The sequence below is a fragment of the Panulirus ornatus genome, chromosome 8 (genome assembly GCF_036320965.1).
Source record: "Panulirus ornatus isolate Po-2019 chromosome 8, ASM3632096v1, whole genome shotgun sequence".
In the NCBI taxonomy this organism is placed as follows: domain Eukaryota; kingdom Metazoa; phylum Arthropoda; class Malacostraca; order Decapoda; family Palinuridae; genus Panulirus; species Panulirus ornatus.
The window spans coordinates 31165353-31185908 of NC_092231.1; the positions used below are offsets into that span (position 1 = coordinate 31165353).

General features: G+C 39.8%; 1 protein-coding gene across 4 annotated transcripts in view; it reads left to right on the forward strand.

Annotated features, from left to right (window-relative positions):
• Positions 1 to 20556, forward strand: part of LOC139749887 (E3 ubiquitin-protein ligase SH3RF3-like) — a 406578-nt gene that overhangs the window by 77017 nt on the left and 309005 nt on the right. For all 4 annotated transcript variants that reach the window (XM_071664268.1, XM_071664272.1, XM_071664269.1 and 1 more), the window contains 2 exons: positions 15745 to 16305; positions 18382 to 18440. In XM_071664268.1, the coding sequence (XP_071520369.1) occupies positions 15745 to 16305; positions 18382 to 18440 (620 nt within the window). The remainder of the gene's footprint in view (positions 1 to 15744; positions 16306 to 18381; positions 18441 to 20556) is intronic.

Genomic DNA, 20556 nt, shown 5'->3' on the forward strand with positions numbered 1-20556 from the left:
CAGACACATACATATATACCCATGCACACAATTCACACTGTCTACCTTTATTCATTCCCATCGCCACCTCACCACACATGGAATACCATCCCCCTCCCCCTCATGTGTGCGAGGTAGCTCTAGGAAAAGATAACAAAGGCCCCATTCGTTCACACTCAGTCTCCAGCTGTCATGCAATAATGCCCGAAACCACAGCTCCCTTTCCACATCCAGGCCCCACAGAACTTTCCATGGTTTACCCCAGACGCTTCACATGCCCTGATTCAATCCACTGACAGCACGTCAACCCCGGTATACCACATCGATCCAATTCACTCTATTCCTTGCCTGCCTTTCACCCTCCTGCATGTTCAGGCCCCGATCACTCAGAATCTTTTTCACTCCATCTTTCCACCTCCAATTTGGTCTCCCACTTCTCCTCGTTCCCTCCACCTCCGACACATATATCCTCTTGGCCAATCTTTCCTCACTCATTCTCTCCATGTGCCCAAACCATTTCAAAACACCCTCTTCTGCTCTCTCAACCACGCTCTTTTTATTTCCACACATCTCTCTTACCCTTACATTACTTACTCGATCAAACCACCTCACACCACACATTGTCCTCAAACATCTCATTTCCAGCACATCCACCCTCCTGCGCACAACTCTATCCATAGCCCACGCCTCGCAACCATACAACATTGTTGGAACCACTATTCCTTCAAACATACCCATTTTTGCTTTCCAAGATGTTCTCGACTTCCACACATTCTTCAAGGCTCCCAGAATTTTCGCCCCCTCCCCACCCTATGATTCACTTCCGCTTCCATGGTTCCATCCGCTGCCAGATCCACTCCCAGATATCTAAAACACTTTATTTCCTCCAGTTTTTCTCCATTCAAACTTACCTCCCAATTGACTTGACCCTCAACCCTACTGTACCTGATAACCTTGCTCTTATTCACATTTACTCTTAACTTTCTTCTTTCACACACTTTACCAAACTCAGTCACCAGCTTCTGCAGTTTCTCACATGAATGAGCCACCAGCGCTGTATCATCAGCGAACAACAACTGACTCACTTCCCAAGCTCTCTCATCCCCAACAGACTTCATACTTGCCCCTCTTTCCAAAACTCTTGCATTCACCTCCCTAACAACCCTATCCATAAACAAATTAAACAACCATGGAGACATCACACACCCCTGCTGCAAACCTACATTCACTGAGAACCAATCACTTTCCTCTCTTCCTACACGTACACATGCCTTACATCCTCGATAAAAACTTTTCACTGCTTCTACAACTTGCCTCCCACACCATATATTCTTAATACCTTCCACAGAACATCTCTATCAATTCTATCATATGCCTTCTCCAGATCCATAAATGCTACATACAAATCCATTTGCTTTTCTAAGTATTTCTCACATACATTCTTCAAAGCAAACACCTGATCCACACATCCTCTACCACTTCTGAAACCACACTGCTCTTCCCCAATCTGATGCTCTGTACATGCCTTCACCCTCTCAATCAATACCCTCCCATATAATTTCCCAGGAATACTCAACAAACTTATACCTCTGTAATTTGAGCACTCACTCTTATCCCCTCTGCCTTTGTACAATGGCACTATGCACGCATTCCGCCAATCCTCAGGCACCTCACCATGAGTCATACATACATTAAATAACCTTACCAACCAGTCAACAATACAGTCACCCCTTTTTTAATAAATTTCACTGCAATACCATCCAAACCTGCTGCCTTGCCGGCTTTCATCTTATGCAAAGCTTTTACTACCTCTTCTCTGTCTACCAAATCATTTTCCCTAACCCTCTCACTTTGCACACCATCTTGACCAAAACACCTTATATCTCCCACTCTATCATCGAACACGTTCAACCCAAACCTTAAAAATACTCACTCCATTTCTCACTCCCCCACTATTGTTATCACCTCCCCTTTAAAGGCCCCCTTTCAAAAAGGGTTCCCATTTTTTTTCCTTTTTCTTACGCACTTTATTTACCTCCTTCCAAAAACATCTTTTTATTCCCCCTTTAAAAATTAAAAATTATACTCTCTAACCCCAACTCTTATTTGCCCTTTTTTCACCTCTTGCACCTTTCTCTTGACCTCCCCCAAATTTCTTTTAACACCCCCCCAGTCTTTTTTGCACACCCCCAAAACCACCACACAAAAAAACCCCCCCAAACCACACACACACACCCCAAACCCCCCCTTCAATGGGATGGGGGACAAATGTAATGGGGAAAACCTTGAAAGATTCTATAGATAAATCGGGGAAAACAAGGCAAACGAGAAAATAGCGGGTTTGCAGTGTGATAATTTTTAAAGGGTTTCTTGATGTTAGTGAAAAAAATTTAACCTCATGGGAAAAAACCTTTTGGGGGTAAGTAGAGTGACCCTTGAAAGGGACATCCCTTCGGGCCCTTTACAGTGAACACTTGAAGGCTAGAAATAGCTTTGTTTTGCTTTAAAATCTTTTAAAGCCCAAGTAAAGTAAAAAAAAATACCCCGGGCCCGCCCTTTTTAAAAAAAATATGTAGATAAAACCTCCTTAATTTTATAAAGTTTTATATTTTTTTTACAGTGAAATTTCCTTTTTCCCCTGCTACCAACACCTCACTTTATTTTGATTTTAGGGATGTGTTTGTTTGAAATAGAATTTTAATTTGTACTGTATGAAAATCTCCCACTGAATTGCAGTACAGTTAAAAATTTTGTGGGTTTTATCACCACTGAAAGCATGAAGGGGGTTTAAAGGGGGCATAAGGGATGGTATACCATTGTTGTTAACTCCCTCCTCTTCCATCACCCCCCCCATTACCGCTGCCCCAACCCCCGCAAACAGCATTACACCAGCACCAGAAAAAAATCATTTAAAAAAATGCGGATCAAATTTTATGTTCTTTTTTTTCAAAACAGCTTTTACATCCCTTTTTCCTCCAAAGACCCAGCATTTTGATTCACTCATTTTTTTTTTTTATGAAATTGGTGAAAAAGGGAAAATAAAAAAAATACTGAAAACTTTTTAAATATACATGAAGAAAACAATACCATGAGAAAACAGCAAGGTGCCCCATGATAAAGTAAAAATCTTTCCCGGGTTTTTAAAGTCAGCTAAAGTGTTACTTAGCATGCTTTTTTTTGAATGAAAAAATCTTTAAATTGTATAAAACCCCCCCTTCCAAAGGGTATATAAAATGCAAAAATTCCTAGAAGTGCTACGGGTTAGCAACAGCAGAAAGGGCCCATACTTAAAGGGGAAAAGTACCCCCCTCCCGGGAAAGGGTTTTAGTACCTACCACCGGGCCCACTGTTTAAATTGACACCATAAAACTGTTTGAATATCATATCTAATATAGTTAAGGGGAACATTTTTTAAAAAATATATCTTGATAGTAATAATGGTCATTGGGGCCAAGATTTTTTTATCAGCAGATAATCACAGTATGGGGGGTTTTGGTCGTTGCCCTTAGGGTATTCCTTTTTTTTTTCATATGTTAAAAAACAGGAAATATAAACATTACGTTTATTTGGTTTAGTGAAGTTTTTTTGGGTTTTTGAAGAGTACTTTTAAGTTTCTAGAGGTGATTTTATTAGATGTAATGAAATTGGTCCTTTTGGGGGGGTTCACAAGGGACCAGGAGCATAACCCCTTGGTTAACTTTAGGGGAGTTCAACTTGACAGTCACTGAAATTTCCGGGTCACTACACAGCCCTCAATATCCCCCCCATTGTGAATTACTTATACAGTTTGTGTTAAGTAAATTACATCAGTTTTTTGATGCGAGTGTAGTTTTTTCAAAAAAAATGAATATTAGAAATTTGAAATTAAAGAGTGCAGTAATTTTTGGCGTTTTTGGCTGGTTGGGCCTTGGGTTTTTTCTCCTCTCGCCACATGTTGTTTTCTTCAGTCTCTTATCAGGTAAATCAATAAATCATATATTCTCAATTTAGTTGTGTAAACATTTTGTGAGGTTTGTAATCATCATGAATTTTCCATGAGTTGTTAAACCCCAGATTATGATAAAGAATCTTGAATTTTTTAGTACGTTTGGGTTTGGTAATTCGTATTCATCAGTGTTTTGATTAGGATAGTTCCCCCGATAAGCAATTTTTTTTAAAGGGGTTAAATTATTTTTTATAATTGCCCTTTAAGACCTACATCTTAGTGGGGAAAGTTTTCAAATCCTGGTAAGGTTTTCTAATATCATTGGCTTTTCCAGGGAAAGTAATCAGTGGTGGTAACCGTGCCTTGTTTTGGGTTTTTTGGGGAAGGGTCGATGAATAGTCAACATCCTCTCGGGCAGATTCATTAAAAATTGTATATCCCGTATAAATGGGTATCTCTAACAAAAGTAAAACACTTAACATCCAAATTGAATAGTCTGTCCCCAAACAGAAAAAATAATCAGAGGTTGACCCGTATACTTGGCTAGTCATTAGTCACAGGTGGGCTGAATTAGGTAGAACATGGGAGCCCGCTGGGCTTTTAGGGTGGGTGTAAACATTTTTTGTTATTGCCTATGATTCTGCATTTTTTGCAGAAACCCCCAATACAAATTTTGGGCCGTTTTTGGATCCATACACGGCTTCCAGTGGAAACCCTTTGGGTTTTTCTGTTGTCTTCTCATTGTCCTAAATTTCTGTCTGTGGGCAGATACACCATCTCCAGTACTACCACCATCTTCAAATGACCATGGAAGAACACTAGGTCATCTGTAGTTGGAGAAAAACATGTCTCACCAAAAGGGAGCTGCTTTATAAAGTAGCCCTGTTTCTCCATGGGCTCCACTCTTTAGGAAAAAACAATCTGTCTTCTGTCCATAAAATGCAGCTGAAATAAAAAAAATGAAAAACCTTTAGAATACAAATTTGGGTTTCATTTTCAGTTTTTTTCCCCTTTTATGACTATTTCATTTTTTTCTTTACAATTTTAAAGGGTCTCTCTGTGACTTACTAACTGATTACTCAACTTGCAGCCCGACAAATCATATTCAACTTGAATACTCTTTTAGCTCTGCAGGTGACATATTGTTGAAGATTTTTTACTGTCGTTGACACTTTCCCTAACACAAAAGTTAGCATTTATGACTAATCACGGGAAAAAAAAACTTAAGTTGAATTTGTTACAAAACAAAAAAAACTCAATAGTTGAGGGAAAGTTGTTACAAGACTTGGGCCCCTGTGTTTTTTATCCACCATTTTTTAATGCCATTTTGAAGCTGGCACTACTCCCTGTAATCACAGCCACAGGAAGGGCAAAAGGGAAATTTTTTGACTCCCAGATTGGGTAAGAGCCTGTATGACTAGGGTTTTTGGGGCTACTGCAGGGTCTGTTTACTTGCATCCCCTACACCCCAAACTAACTTATACTATAAGTAAAATATCAACCCGTCATTTTCTTTAAACCCAATGGTTCACATTGGCCAGTTAGGGGGGTCTATGCTCTTGTCTTCCCCTGTAGTAGCAGGCTCTTTACTTTGTCGTTGTCTCCCGCATTCGCGAGGTAGCGCAAGGAAACAGACAAAAGAATGGCCCAACCCACCCACATACATGTGTATAGACATACACATTTACACACGCAAATATACATACCTATACATCTCAACGAGTACATATATATACTCACGCAGACATATACATATATACACATGTGCATAATTTACACTGTCTGCCTTTATTTATTCCCATCGCCACCCTGCCACACATGAAAAAAGAACCCCCTCCCCCGCATGTGCTCGAGGTAGCGCTAGGAAAAGACAACAAAGGCCACATTCGTTCACACTCAGTCTCTAACTGTCATGTATAATGCATCGAAACCACAGCTCCCTTTCCACATCCAGGGCCCACAAAACTTTCTATGGTTTACCCCAGACACTTCACATGCCTCGGTTTAATCCATTGACAGCATGTCGACCCCAGTATACTACATCCCTCCAATTCACTTTATTTCTTGCATGCCTTTCACCCTCCTGCATGTTCAGGCCGCGATCACTCAAAATCTTTTTCACTCCATCTTTCCACCTCCAATTTGGTCTTCCACTTCTCCTCATTCCTTCCACCTCTGACACATATATCCTCTTGGTCAGTACTTCCTCACTCATTCTCTCCATGTGACCAAACCATTTCAAAACACCCTCTTCTGCTCTCTCAACACACTCTTTTTATTACCACACATCTCTCTTACCCTGTTATTACTTACTCGATCAAATCACCTAACACCACATATTGTCCTCAAACATCTCATTTACAGCACATCCACCCTCCTTCGCACAACTCTATCTATAGCCCATGCTTCGCAACCGTATAACATTGTTGGAAGCACAATTCCTTCAAACATACCCATTTTTGCTGCTCCGAGATAATGTTCTCACTTCCACACATTCTTCAAGGCTCACAGAATTTTCGCCCCCTCCCCCACCCTATGATTCACTTCCGCTTCCATGGTTCCATCTGCTGCCAAATCCACTCCCAGATATCTAAAACACTTCACCTCCTCCAGTTTTTCTCCATTCAAACTTACCTTCCAATTGACTTGACCCTCAACCCTACTGTACCTAATAACCTTGCTCTTATTCACATTTACTCTCAGCTTTCCTCTTTCACACACTTTCCCAAACTCAGTCACCAGCTTCTGCAATTTCTCACACGAAACAGCCACCAGCGCTATATCATCAGCAAACAACAACTGACTCACTTCCCAAGCTCTCTCATCCACAAGAGACTGCATACTTGCCCCTCTTTCCAAAACTCTTGTATTTGCCTCCCTAACAACCCCATCCATAAACAAATTAAACAACCATGGAGACATCACACACCCCTGCTGCAAACCAACATTCACTGAGAACCAGTCACTTTCCTTTCTTCCTACACGTACACATGCCTTACATCCTTGATGAAAACTTTTCACTGCTTCCTTCTAACAACTTGCCTCCCACATCACATATTCTTAATGACTTTCACAGAGCATCTCTATCAACTCTTATCATATGTCTTCTCCAGATCCATAAATGCTACATACAAATATATTTGCTTTTCTAAGTATTTCTCACTTACATTCTTCTAAGCAAACACCTGATCCACACATCCTCTATCACTTCTGAAACCACACTGCTCTTCCCCAGTCTGATGCTTTGTACATGCCTTCACCCTCTCAATCAATACCCTCCAATATAATTTTCCAGGAATACTCAACAAATTTATACCTCTGTAATTTGAGCACTCACTTTTATCCCCTTTGCCTTTGTACAATGGCACTATGCAAGCATTCCACCAATCCTCAGGCACTTCACCACGAGTCATACATGCATTAAATAACCTTACCAACCAGTCAACAATACAGTCACCCCCTTTTTTAATAAATTCCACTGCAATAGCATCCAAACCCGCTGCCTTGTTGGCTTTCATCTTCCGCAAAGCTTTTACTACCTCTTCTCTGTTTACCAAATCATTTTCCCTAACCCTCTCACTTTGCACACCACCTCGACCAAAACACCTTATATCTACCACTCTATCATCGAACACGTTCAACAAACCTTCAAAATACTCACTCCATCTTCTCACATCACCACTACTTGTTATCACCTCCCCATTAGCCCCCTTCACTGAAGTTCCCATTTGTTCCCTTGTCTTACGCACTTTATTTACCTCCTTCCAAAACATCTTTTTATTCTCCCTAAAATTTCATTATACTCTCTCACCCCAACTCTTATTTGCCCTCTTTTTCACCTCTTGCACCTTTCTCTTGACCTCCTGCCACTTTCTTTTATACATCTCCCAGTCATTTGCACACACACACACACACACACACACACACACACACACACACACGCACACACACACACACACACACACACATACACACACGTAGCATCAATGGGATGGTGACAAATGTAATAGGAAACCTCTGAAAGATTCTATAGATAAATCAGGAAAACAAGTGCTACGAGAAAATAGCAGGTTGCAGTGTGATACTTTAATGGTCTTGATGTTAGTGACAAAAGTTAACCTCATGGAAGACCTTTTGGGGGTAAGTAGAGTGACCCTTGTAAGACATACCTTCAGGCCTACAGTGAACACTTGAAGGCTAGAAATAGCATATGTTATGCTTTAAAATCATTTAAGTCAAGTAAAGTACATAGAAATACACCTGCTGCCCTTTTTACAAATATGTAGATGAACCTCCTTACATTATATAAAGTTTTATATTTTGTTACAGTGAAATTTCCATTTCCCCTGCTACCAACACCGTCACTATATTTTGATTTTATGATGTGTTTGTATTGAAATAGAATATTAATTTGTACTGTATGATAATCTACACTGAATTGCAGTACAGTATAACAATTTGTAGTGTATCACCACTGTAAGCATGAAGGAGGTCAAGGGCATAATGGACTGGTATACCATTGTTGTTAACTCTCCTCCTCTTCCATCACCACCACCACTACCGCTGACCCAACCACCGCAAACAGCATTACACCAGCACCAGCAAATCATTTCAAAACTGCGGATCAAAGTTATGTTCATATTCAAAACAGCTCTTACATGCACTTTTCCTCCAAAGACACAGCACTTTTGATTCACTCATCATTTTTTTTTTATGAAATTGGTGACAAAGAAAATAGAAAACTACTGAAAACTTCTAAATATACATGAAGAAAACAAGTACCATGAGAAAACAGCAAGGTGCAGCATGATAAAGTAATAATCTTTGCAGGGTCTTGAAGTCAGCTGAAGTGTTACTTAGCATGCTTGTTATTGAATGAAAGATCATTAATGTATGAAACACCTCCTTCCTAAGTATATATGAATGCAAAACATTACCTAGAAGTGCTACAGGTAGCTAACAGCAGTAATGGCCATACTTAAATGGAGATGTAGCCCCCCTCCCTGGAAGAGTAGTACCTACCACCAGGCACTGTTTAAATTGACTACCATAGACTGCTTGAATATCATATCTAATATAGTTAATGGAACATTATTAATACAGTATATCTTGATAGTAATAATGGTCATTAGCCAAGATTATATATGCAGCAGATAATCACAGTATGAGGAGGTTGGTCAGTTGCCCTTAGGGTATTCCTTTCAGTTTTCATATGTTAAGAACAGGTAATATAAACATTACGTATATTTGGTTTAGTGAAGTTTTTAGTTTTTAGAAGAGTACTTTTAAGTTTCTAGAGGTGATTTTATTAGATGTAATGAAATTGGTCTTGGAGGGGTTCACAAGGGACCAGGAGCATAACCCCTTGGTTAACTTTAGGGGAGTTCAACTTGACAGTCACTGAAGTGCCGGCTCACTACACAGCCATCAATATCCCCCTCATTGTGTAATTACTTATACAGTAGTGTTAAGTAAATTACATCAGTGTTTGATGCGAGTGTAGTGTTTCATAAAAATGAATACTTAGAAATTTGAAATCTATGAGTGCAGTAATTTTTGGCGTTGGATCTGGTCTGGGCCTTGTTTTATCTTCCTCTCGCCACATGTTGTTACTTCAGTCTCTATATCATGGTAAGTCATATAAATCATATATTCTCACATGAGTTGTGTAAACATTTTGTGAGGTTTGTAATCATCATGAATTTTCCATGAGTTGTTAAACACAGATTATGATAAAGAATCTTGAATTTTGAGTACGTTTGTGGTTTGGTAATTCGTATTCATCAGTGTTTTGATTAGGATAGATCCCTCAGCATAAGCAAATTAGTAAGGTTAACCTTATTTATTTATAATTGCTTCAAGACCTACATCTTAGTGAGAAAGTTTTCAAATCCTGGTAAGGTTACTAATATCATTGGCATGTCCAGGAATGTAATCAGTGGTGGTAACCAGTGCCTTGTTTTGTTTAGTGTGAAGGGTCGATGAATAGTCAACACTCCTCTCGACAGATTCATTAACAAATTGTATATCCTGTATAAATGATATCTACTAACAAAAGTAAAACACTCCTAACATCCAAATTGAATAGTCTGTCCTCAAACAGAAAAAATAAGTCAGAGGTTGACAGTATACTTGGCTAGTCATTAGTCACAGGCTGACTGAATCTAGGTAGAACATGCAGCCAGCTGTCTTTTAGGGCTGATGTAAACATGTGTTATTGCATATGATTCTGCATTATGCAGACCTCCAATACAATTTTGACCGTCTTGGATCCATACACGGCTTCCAGCTGATCCTTGGATTTTCTGCTTGTCTTCTCATTGTCCTAGTGCTGTCTGTGACAGACTACACCATCTCCAGTACTACCACCATCTTCAGACATGACCATGGAAGAACACTAGGTCATCTGTAGATTGGAGAATAACATGTCTCACCAAGGTAGCTGCTCATAAAGTAGCACTGTTTCTCCATGACTCCACTCTCAGGAAATCAATCTGTCTTCTGTCCATATATGCAGCTGAAATAAAAAAAATGAAAATCCTGAGAATACACATTGGTTACATACAGTTTTCCCTTCTATGACTATACATTGTTTCTTTACAATTAAGGACTCTCTCTGTGACTATACTAACTGATTACTCAACTTGCAGCCTGACAAATCATATTCAACTTGAACTACTACTTCTAGCTCTGCAGGTGACATATTGTTGACAGATTGTACTGTCAGTTGACACTTTCACCTAACACAAAAGTTAGCATTTATGACTAATCACTGAAACAAAACTTAAGTTGAACTTTGTTACATACAAAAGAAAACTCAATAGTCTGAGGTAAAGTTGTTACAAGACTTGCCACTAGTGTTGTATCCACTCATTGTTTAATGCCATTGTGATGCTGGCACTACTCCATGTAATCACAGCCACAGGAAGACAAGGGATTTTATGACTCCCAGATTGCTAAGAGCCTGTATGACTAGGTTCTTGGAGCTACTGACATGATCTGTTTACTTGCATCTCTACACCCAAGCTAACTTATACTATAAGTAGCATATCAACCAGTCATGTCTTTACCTAATGGTTCACATTGGCCAGTTAGCTCTATGCTCTTGTCTTCCCATGTAGTAGCAGGCTCTCAGAGTCATTTTCCCCAGATAGTTTGCTAGAAATTGCCTTACTGTCAACACTGATCTTCCATATTACCTACTGCTTTGCATTTTGACTACTACATTGATTCTGTTATACTAAGACTCTCTTATGATGGTGTATACTCATATAAGGTAATAGATGCATATGAATTTCCATAAACTCATTACATCATATTACTAGAAACAATATATGATAATCCTGTGTAAGAATTTGAAATTAATTCATTGATAAAAGGAAAAATAGTTCAAGTGTGATAATTTTTTTTTCTTCTTTGTTAGATTCCTTAGCAATATGTAGCTGATACTGCTTGATGTCATTTACACTCATTGAGCTTTTGAAACAACCTTTCCTTGCCATGGATGATGGGTGACTGAAGAACTCCTGTAATTGTTTTATAAGGAGACATTAGGCATCTTATGCTACTGCCATAGATCAGCTGAAATTCAACTGTTATTGCAAAGCATGAATAGGAGATTATTATGAGGCCCTTTACCAAACAATGTATGTGAAGTCTGTATAAATGATAAAAGATTTGAGAGATTGTATAATTACCTATATGTACAGTACAGGGAGGGAATTCTACACTCATGGGGTCCCATCTTTTGTGTAAGTACGTATTTGTACAGTGTAGGGAGAGAATTTTACACTCATGGGGCCCCGTCTTTTGGACATTTCCTACTTTTGAATAACCTTTTAAACTTCTGTATGCAGTCCACATATACCCATCCTTTGTCAGTTTATTCTATTTTTCCACCACTATTATAGTGTAAAAGTACTGTACTTCATTTAATTTGCTTTGTCGCTGTCTCCCGCATTTGCGAGGTAGCGCAAGGAAACAGAAGAAAGAAATGGCCCAACCCACCCCCATACACATGATATACACACACGTCCACACACGCAAATATACATACCTATACATCTCAATGTACACATATATATACACACACAGACACATACATATATACCCATGCACACAATTCACACTGTCTACCTTTATTCATTCCCATCGCCACCTCACCACACATGGAATACCATCCCCCTCCCCCCTCATGTGTGCGAGGTAGCTCTAGGAAAAGATAACAAAGGCCCCATTCGTTCACACTCAGTCTCCAGCTGTCATGCAATAATGCCCGAAACCACAGCTCCCTTTCCACATCCAGGCCCCACAGAACTTTCCATGGTTTACCCCAGACGCTTCACATGCCCTGATTCAATCCACTGACAGCACGTCAACCCCGGTATACCACATCGATCCAATTCACTCTCTTCCTTGCCTGCCTTTCACCCTCCTGCATGTTCAGGCCCCGATCACTCAGAATCTTTTTCACTCCATCTTTCCACCTCCAATTTGGTCTCCCACTTCTCCTCGTTCCCTCCACCTCCGACACATATATCCTCTTGGCCAATCTTTCCTCACTCATTCTCTCCATGTGCCCAAACCATTTCAAAACACCCTCTTCTGCTCTCTCAACCACGCTCTTTTTATTTCCACACATCTCTCTTACCCTTACATTACTTACTCGATCAAACCACCTCACACCACACATTGTCCTCAAACATCTCATTTCCAGCACATCCACCCTCCTGCGCACAACTCTATCCATAGCCCACGCCTCGCAACCATACAACATTGTTGGAACCACTATTCCTTCAAACATACCCATTTTTGCTTTCCAAGATGTTCTCGACTTCCACACATTCTTCAAGGCTCCCAGAATTTTCGCCCCCTCCCCACCCTATGATTCACTTCCGCTTCCATGGTTCCATCCGCTGCCAGATCCACTCCCAGATATCTAAAACACTTTATTTCCTCCAGTTTTTCTCCATTCAAACTTACCTCCCAATTGACTTGACCCTCAACCCTACTGTACCTGATAACCTTGCTCTTATTCACATTTACTCTTAACTTTCTTCTTTCACACACTTTACCAAACTCAGTCACCAGCTTCTGCAGTTTCTCACATGAATGAGCCACCAGCGCTGTATCATCAGCGAACAACAACTGACTCACTTCCCAAGCTCTCTCATCCCCAACAGACTTCATACTTGCCCCTCTTTCCAAAACTCTTGCATTCACCTCCCTAACAACCCTATCCATAAACAAATTAAACAACCATGGAGACATCACACACCCCTGCTGCAAACCTACATTCACTGAGAACCAATCACTTTCCTCTCTTCCTACACGTACACATGCCTTACATCCTCAATAAAAACTTTTCACTGCTTCTACAACTTGCCTCCCACACCATATATTCTTAATACCTTCCACAGAGCATCTCTATCAATTCTATCATATGCCTTCTCCAGATCCATAAATGCTACATACAAATCCATTTGCTTTTCTAAGTATTTCTCACATACATTCTTCAAAGCAAACACCTGATCCACACATCCTCTACCACTTCTGAAACCACACTGCTCTTCCCCAATCTGATGCTCTGTACATGCCTTCACCCTCTCAATCAATACCCTCCCATATAATTTCCCAGGAATACTCAACAAACTTATACCTCTGTAATTTGAGCACTCACTCTTATCCCCTCTGCCTTTGTACAATGGCACTATGCACGCATTCCGCCAATCCTCAGGCACCTCACCATGAGTCATACATACATTAAATAACCTTACCAACCAGTCAACAATACAGTCACCCCCTTTTTTAATAAATTTCACTGCAATACCATCCAAACCTGCTGCCTTGCCGGCTTTCATCTTATGCAAAGCTTTTACTACCTCTTCTCTGTCTACCAAATCATTTTCCCTAACCCTCTCACTTTGCACACCATCTTGACCAAGACACCCTATATCTGCCACTCTATCATCAAACACATTCAACAAACCTTCAAAATACTCACTCCATCTCCTTCTCACATCACCACTACTTGTTATCACCTCCCCATTAGCGCCCTTCACTGAAGTTCCCATTTGCTCCCTTGTCTTACGCACTTTATTTACCTCCTTCCAGAACATCTTTTTATTCTCCCTAAAATTTAATGATACTCTCTCACCCCAACTCTCATTTGCCCTCTTTTTCACCTCTTGCACCTTTCTCTTGTACTTCATATATTTTTCAATATATTTGTTGCTTAATTTCATTATATGTCCTCTAGTTGTCCAATTCCTAAATCTTTCCAAAAACTGTTCATAGTCTACATCATCAGTGTGATTAAACATATTTAAGGCTGTAACAAGGTCATACCTCACTTTTCTCACTTCCATGGTGGGCAAAATTAAGGCTTCCAGCCCTGCCTTGTATCCTTGTAACTCAGCTCTCTTAATTCTTAAATCATCTTTGTTGGGCTCATCTGGACCACCTGTACCCACTTTTTGTGCTTCTATAAGTGCAATTTCCAAACTTGAGAAGCATATTTTATTGTGTGTCCTTAACCATTTACACTGTATGGAAAAGGAAGTTTACACTCACAAGGCCATAATTCTTGAGCATTCTTTACTATCAGTACAACTATCTTCCTCAGCTTTTATAAGTTGTGCACATTTACCACATCCTCTTTCATTCACCACTTGTATGCTATAAAAATACTGTTTTACATCTTTCATGATTTCTATCCAACATCTTTTGCATGACTGTTCACTGTCAGTGTCATCAGTCAGGTTTAACCAGTAGACTGCAATGTGCCAGTACGTTGGTCAGGTATGAAGGCTGCAGCATACCAGTAAACTGGCACAGATTTTGGTGGCAGTGTTTTGCATTTCCAGCTGATGTATAATTCTCCATATCTTATCCAGCAATGTCAGTAGCAACTTAACAACACTGCTGAAAAAGCATTATGCCTTAGTTACCCATGAATAATCAAGGAGAATGTAATAGCATTATGAAGGCATAGTCAGATTTGCATGGCAACCATTGCAGTCAATTCTTTATATAAAGAACAGATTTCTCTTGTATTGTATTAGTGTTTATCATTTTTCCTCAGTGAAAATAAGGGTATTTTTTCGTGCATTCATATTATGTGATATGTGCATAAATGATATGAGCCCATCCTCCTCCTTTTTCAATCTTGCCTTAGTGCTTTTTGACATTTTTTATTGGACCTCTTCTCCTCCTCTCTGAACCTTGCATCTGTATTTTAGGCTAGAGGTACTTGTGTTCCTACTCCATCATTGAAAATTCTTAAGAAACTTCCTGTGTGATTACTATTACTATTTTTGTGGTGCAATGAGAGTTTTATACTTGTATTGCCTTGTCTCATAACATTGTATATATGTATGCACACACACACACACACACACACACACACACACACACACACACACACACACAACACACACACACACACACACACACACTGTAGCCTGTGTCAGGTACCCATATTATCGACCAGCCTCTAGGGAGGATGAACAGCAGGGCAGATTGTGGACTGCCTGGTGTTACCAGGATTCAAACCTATGGGGGTTTGATCCCAGGCAGCCTCTGCATGCATGACAGTCAGCAGTGCTAACTGCAACACCACAGATGTGTGTGTGTGTGTGTGTGTGTGTGTGTGTGTGTGTGAAGAATTCATGAGTCATACATATCAAAAAGATTACTTTTAGCCCCTCTGACTCTGCAGACACCTACATATATTTATCTGTGGAACTTGGTTTTGAATTGTTTCTTTTTAGGAACTTTAAGTACTTTCTAGGTACTTTAATTTTTTATATACTTTTACTAATTGAATTTCATTCTTTCAGGAACTAAGATGCCCAGAGTGTCGTGTGCTAGTAGAGGTGCCAGTGGATGACCTACCACCAAATATTTTGTTGATGAGAATCTTAGAGAGTATGAAAAGTGCTCCTCGGTCTGCTTTAAGTTACCCTTTGAAACCAACACAGACTGTAACCCATTCTAACCAGCCTTCAGGTAGACCTGAACTCATTGATGGTCCCCCCCTTACTCAAGCTCCACCTCCACCCTCACTTCAGGGCTTTTCTTCCACTTCCCGCATTGGGCCCCTCTACACTACAAATGAAGTGACACTTTCCTCAGGGGGGCATTTGGTTGGGTTTGCTGGTGGAGGGCCAGGAGTTTTAGGGGGTTCCTGTGGTGTAAGTGTAAAAAGTGGCAGTGGCATGGGAGGTGAAGGAGGATACGGAGGATCACTTGGACGGGAAGGAAGTACTGGTCGAGTTGGGATGAATGCAGCACTGTCTGGTGTCTCCTCCCTTGGTAACCTTAGCTTAGGCCTCTCTGCGTCATCTGCAGCTCCTGTCAACCAACCCACAGTATTATCATCTGTGGCTCAGCAAAAACAGGTAAATTTTATCACCATATTTATGTGTGTATTAAGCCATTTATCATCTTTGTTCTACATGCTCTTGAGTTATCTTTTCTCAGATATTATTATTGCCTAACCTTTGGCCTGCACTACACCTGTGTATTCATAAGTGTTTATTGCAGAATTGATGGCCTTTGGCATCTTGAGAATGTGTTTAGTTTTGAAAATTTACAGCAAAATTGATGGCTTTTGGGGGGGCATTAGATTCTCAGATCTGTTTGTTCATCTGATATGAGTATTTTAAGAAATTTCCAGTATTGTATTAAGATGTATCACGAGACTTGACTATATGATCTTCAAAAAGGGTAAAAAGGGTACTTGCTGAGAGGGAGGTAAATACTGTGATTTAACCCATTGATATTGTGTATTCACTCTGATCTCACTATCTTCAGCCAACATTCAAAGAGACCCAACACCCAAAGTGTGCCTTGTGTAGGCCTGTGATGTTATTGGCATGAAGGTGCAGGGCACTTTTATGTTTTCAGGCATATGATTCACTTGTTTACAGTGTCAGTCTGTGTTACTGTTGACTTCACGTAACATTGTTTAACCCATTGACAGCATGTATGCTATTGTTGAGCAGGAAGCTTCTGGTAGTATAGGAAGTATGAAGAGGAATATTGGGGTGAGTGGGTGGTTGTACCATTGAACAGTGCTGTTCTCTCATTCATCTGTACAACTTTGTTGTAGGATATTTGTGAATAAAAAATTTGAATTCATTAAATGGAAAGTAGAAAATTTAGTCTGGGCATAGATTTAAGTGCTGCACCAGATGTGAGACTGCAGCCACCTTAGATATTGTGTGCCTTCAGTGCAGCAATTTTCGGTAAAATTGAAAAGATTCTTAAGATTTTTTATCTTATTCATTTAGAAGAGCTTTTTTTTCCTATATTTTTTTATTTTATTTTTTTTTCTTTACATATTCGCCATTTCTTGTGTTAATGAGGTAGCATTAAGAACAGAGGACTGAGCCTGAGAGAGGAAATCCTCACTTGGCCAGCTTCTCAGTTCCTTCTTTTGGATAAGTAAAATACTGGAGGGGAGGATTTCCAGCCCCCTGATCCCTCCACTTTTAGTCTTCTTTTACGACACCCAAGGAATATGTGGGAAGTATTCTTTCTCTCATATCCCCATGGATAGAAAAAGAAATGGCATGTACAATTATATCAGTATAAGAACATGTTACTTACATGCATGGTGAGATTATCAAATGAATAAACATTCAGGCTTTACAATTGCCAGGTGTATAAGGCATCCCTCTTAATGGCATGATATGTACACAGCTCTTTATACATGTTCATACATTATTTGTGCAATCTCTATATCTTTGTATATTTTCTTTGCTGCATAGGCAGTGCAAAAATGATGTGGGTATCCCTCATGGCATTTTTATGGTTACTAAGCTTCCGAGTTGAAAGAATATGGGCAAAGAATGTGGAAACACTTTCTAAATTGCCTGTAGTTGCTTTTTGACTCACAACTTTCTTATTTACAGTGCCCAGGATTTTTAAATGCTCCATGCCATGTACAGTACACTTTCAGTTAACTACCAGACGCATCCAGTTTTGCATGTGGCATATCAACTGTCATTAAGTTACTCACCAGCAGCATACAAAAGCTTGTATATTCTTTACTCAGACTCCTGGGAGGAAAAAAGATCCAGTCCATTTTAGTAATATACGATTCACCTTTGTTGTAGAACACATTCTTCTTTTTCTTAGAAATGAATTTTACATTTTTGGCCCTCCGCAAGAGCTGGCAAATGAGGGCTCAGAAAGCTTGAATCCGATAGTGCATTTTGTAGTTGCCACTATAAAGTCATTGTTAGTTTGTGTTGTTTTAAGCCACACTTCTTTCAGTAGTAGTAGATTTGTTAAGAATAAGTGAGAGCAGGAATATATCAATTTTTATGTTGAACTTTGATTATTCATACTGTACAAGGGTTATTACTTTGATATCTTGTCTTTTAATTCATACACTTTGGATACATAATTTTAAGTCATGAAATGTAAGTTTTGGGCTAGTGTTTATTATTGAAATGTTTTATTTTCAGACATCAGCTCTCCAACCATGTGCAAAGGCCTTATATAACTATGAAAGGAAAGAAGCAAGGTATGTTTATCATAATCTACCAGTTTGTAATTATCAATTAACCTGTTAAGAATTTCTCAAGTATCAGGATTTATGGCTATGTTTGAAGGAATAGTAGTTCCAACAATGTTATATGGTTGCAAGGCATGGGCTAGAGATAGGGTTGTACAGAGGAGGATGGATGTGTTGAAATGAAATTAATGTTTAAAGACAGTATGTGGTGTGAGGTGGTTTGATGAAGTTAGTAATGAAAGGGTAAGAGAGGTGTGGAAATAAAAAGTGCAGTTGAGAGGACAGAAGAGGGTGTGTTGAAATGGTTTGGACATACGGAGAGAATGAGTGAGGAAAGATTAACAAAGAGGATATATGTGTTAGAGATTGAGGGAACAAGGAGAAGCAGGAGACCAAACTGGAGGTGGAAAGATAGAGGGAAAAAGATTTTGAGTGATTGGGGCCTGAACATACAGGAGGGTGAGTGGTGTGCAAGGAATAGAGTGAATTGGAACAATGTAGTATACCGGGGTCGACGTGCTGTCAGTGGACTGAACCGGGTTATGTGCAATGTCGGATAAACCATGGAAAGGTCTGTGAGACCTAAATGTAGTTAGGAAGCTGTGGTTTTGGTGCTTTACACATGACAGGTAGAGACTGAATGTGAATGAATGTGGCCTTTTTTGTCTGTTTTCCTGGCACTGCCTTGCTGAAGTGGGGGTGTAGCAATGCTGTTTCCTGTGGGGTAGCGGCAGGGACGGATGAAGGCAAGCAAGTATGAATATGTACAAGCCTTAGATATGTCAAGGGCAAAATCTTTCACTGATGATGACCAGACATTAGTAAGATAGGAAAGAATATCACTAGCGGATCTTACCTTACTGAAGACTGATTTTTGAGGTCTTTAAGGATATGGGAGTTGAGGAGGGATTCAGAGACTTTGGAAATGGTTGATTTCAGAGCAATAGGATGATAGTTAGAGGGGTTAGAACAGTCATTTAATGTTTGTAGGAGAAGAATAAGTTTTGGTTTTTAAACAAATGGAATAGGCCAGCAAGCACAGGTGCATGTTCAGAGGCACACTCTTTCAGTACATTGGAGTGGATGCCATCAGGACCATAAGCCTTGCTTGTGTCTAGAGAAAGAAATGCTTTTTAGACAGTCTGAAAAGAGATTACTGGAAGGGTTATACAATTAGTTAGAGGTGCATCAGGGGGTTAAGGAATATTAGAGTCATCAAAGGTGGAATTAGAGGAGAAATGGGAACCAAAGAGAGTTGCTTTGTCTACAGGAGAGACAGCTATAGTACTATCAGAGGGGAAAGGTCAAGGGAAGGTAGAGGGACAAGGTATCAGAGATTCCCTTAGATAAAGACCAGAAAGACCTATCTGTGGATGATGAGAGGTTATCGCATTTCCTCTGAATAAAGGAACAGTTTGCCTCATGGATAATTCCTCTGAATGAAGGAACAATTTGCCTCACAGATAATGTGCCTGCAGTGATTATGGACAGTGATAAAAGCTGAATTGGAACCAGAGGATGTAGAGTTTTCCAAGCCCAATATGCCTGAACCCTTGCCTGAATGGCCTCAGAACAGGAACCGTTGAACCATAGATTGGATGAAGAGGTTATCTTTGAGGAAGAGGGGATTAATGCTGTGTGTTTAGGAGAGACAGAAGCATCACCACATAAGAGTCAATGATTTACCCAAGTCAGAAAAGAAGTTACATAAGTTATTCGAGTCATCTTTGTTGTGGTGCCAGTATTTACACTTAGAAGGGGCTGCTAAAGGGGCAGGTGTGGTTTGAATAGATACACTTATGAGAGTGTAATCAGATGAACCAGTTGGGGGTGAGATTGTGTATTTACAGTGGGATGGACCAGAGGTGAAAAAGAAATCCACAATAATAGGAGAGTGGTCACAGTGGTCAAGAATATGAGTAGGGTGGGAGATAATTTGCTCTAAATCACTGAGAATGGAGAACATGTGAGCTTCAATCCTTCCATCATTTGTATGGGAGGAATTCAACCATTCCCTATGGTGAACGTTGAAATCCTTGAGGTAGAGGAACTCAGGTTGTGGGTGAGGGGATATCACAGTGTCACGGCAGGAGTTTAGATACTTGAAGAAGGATATAAAATTTGT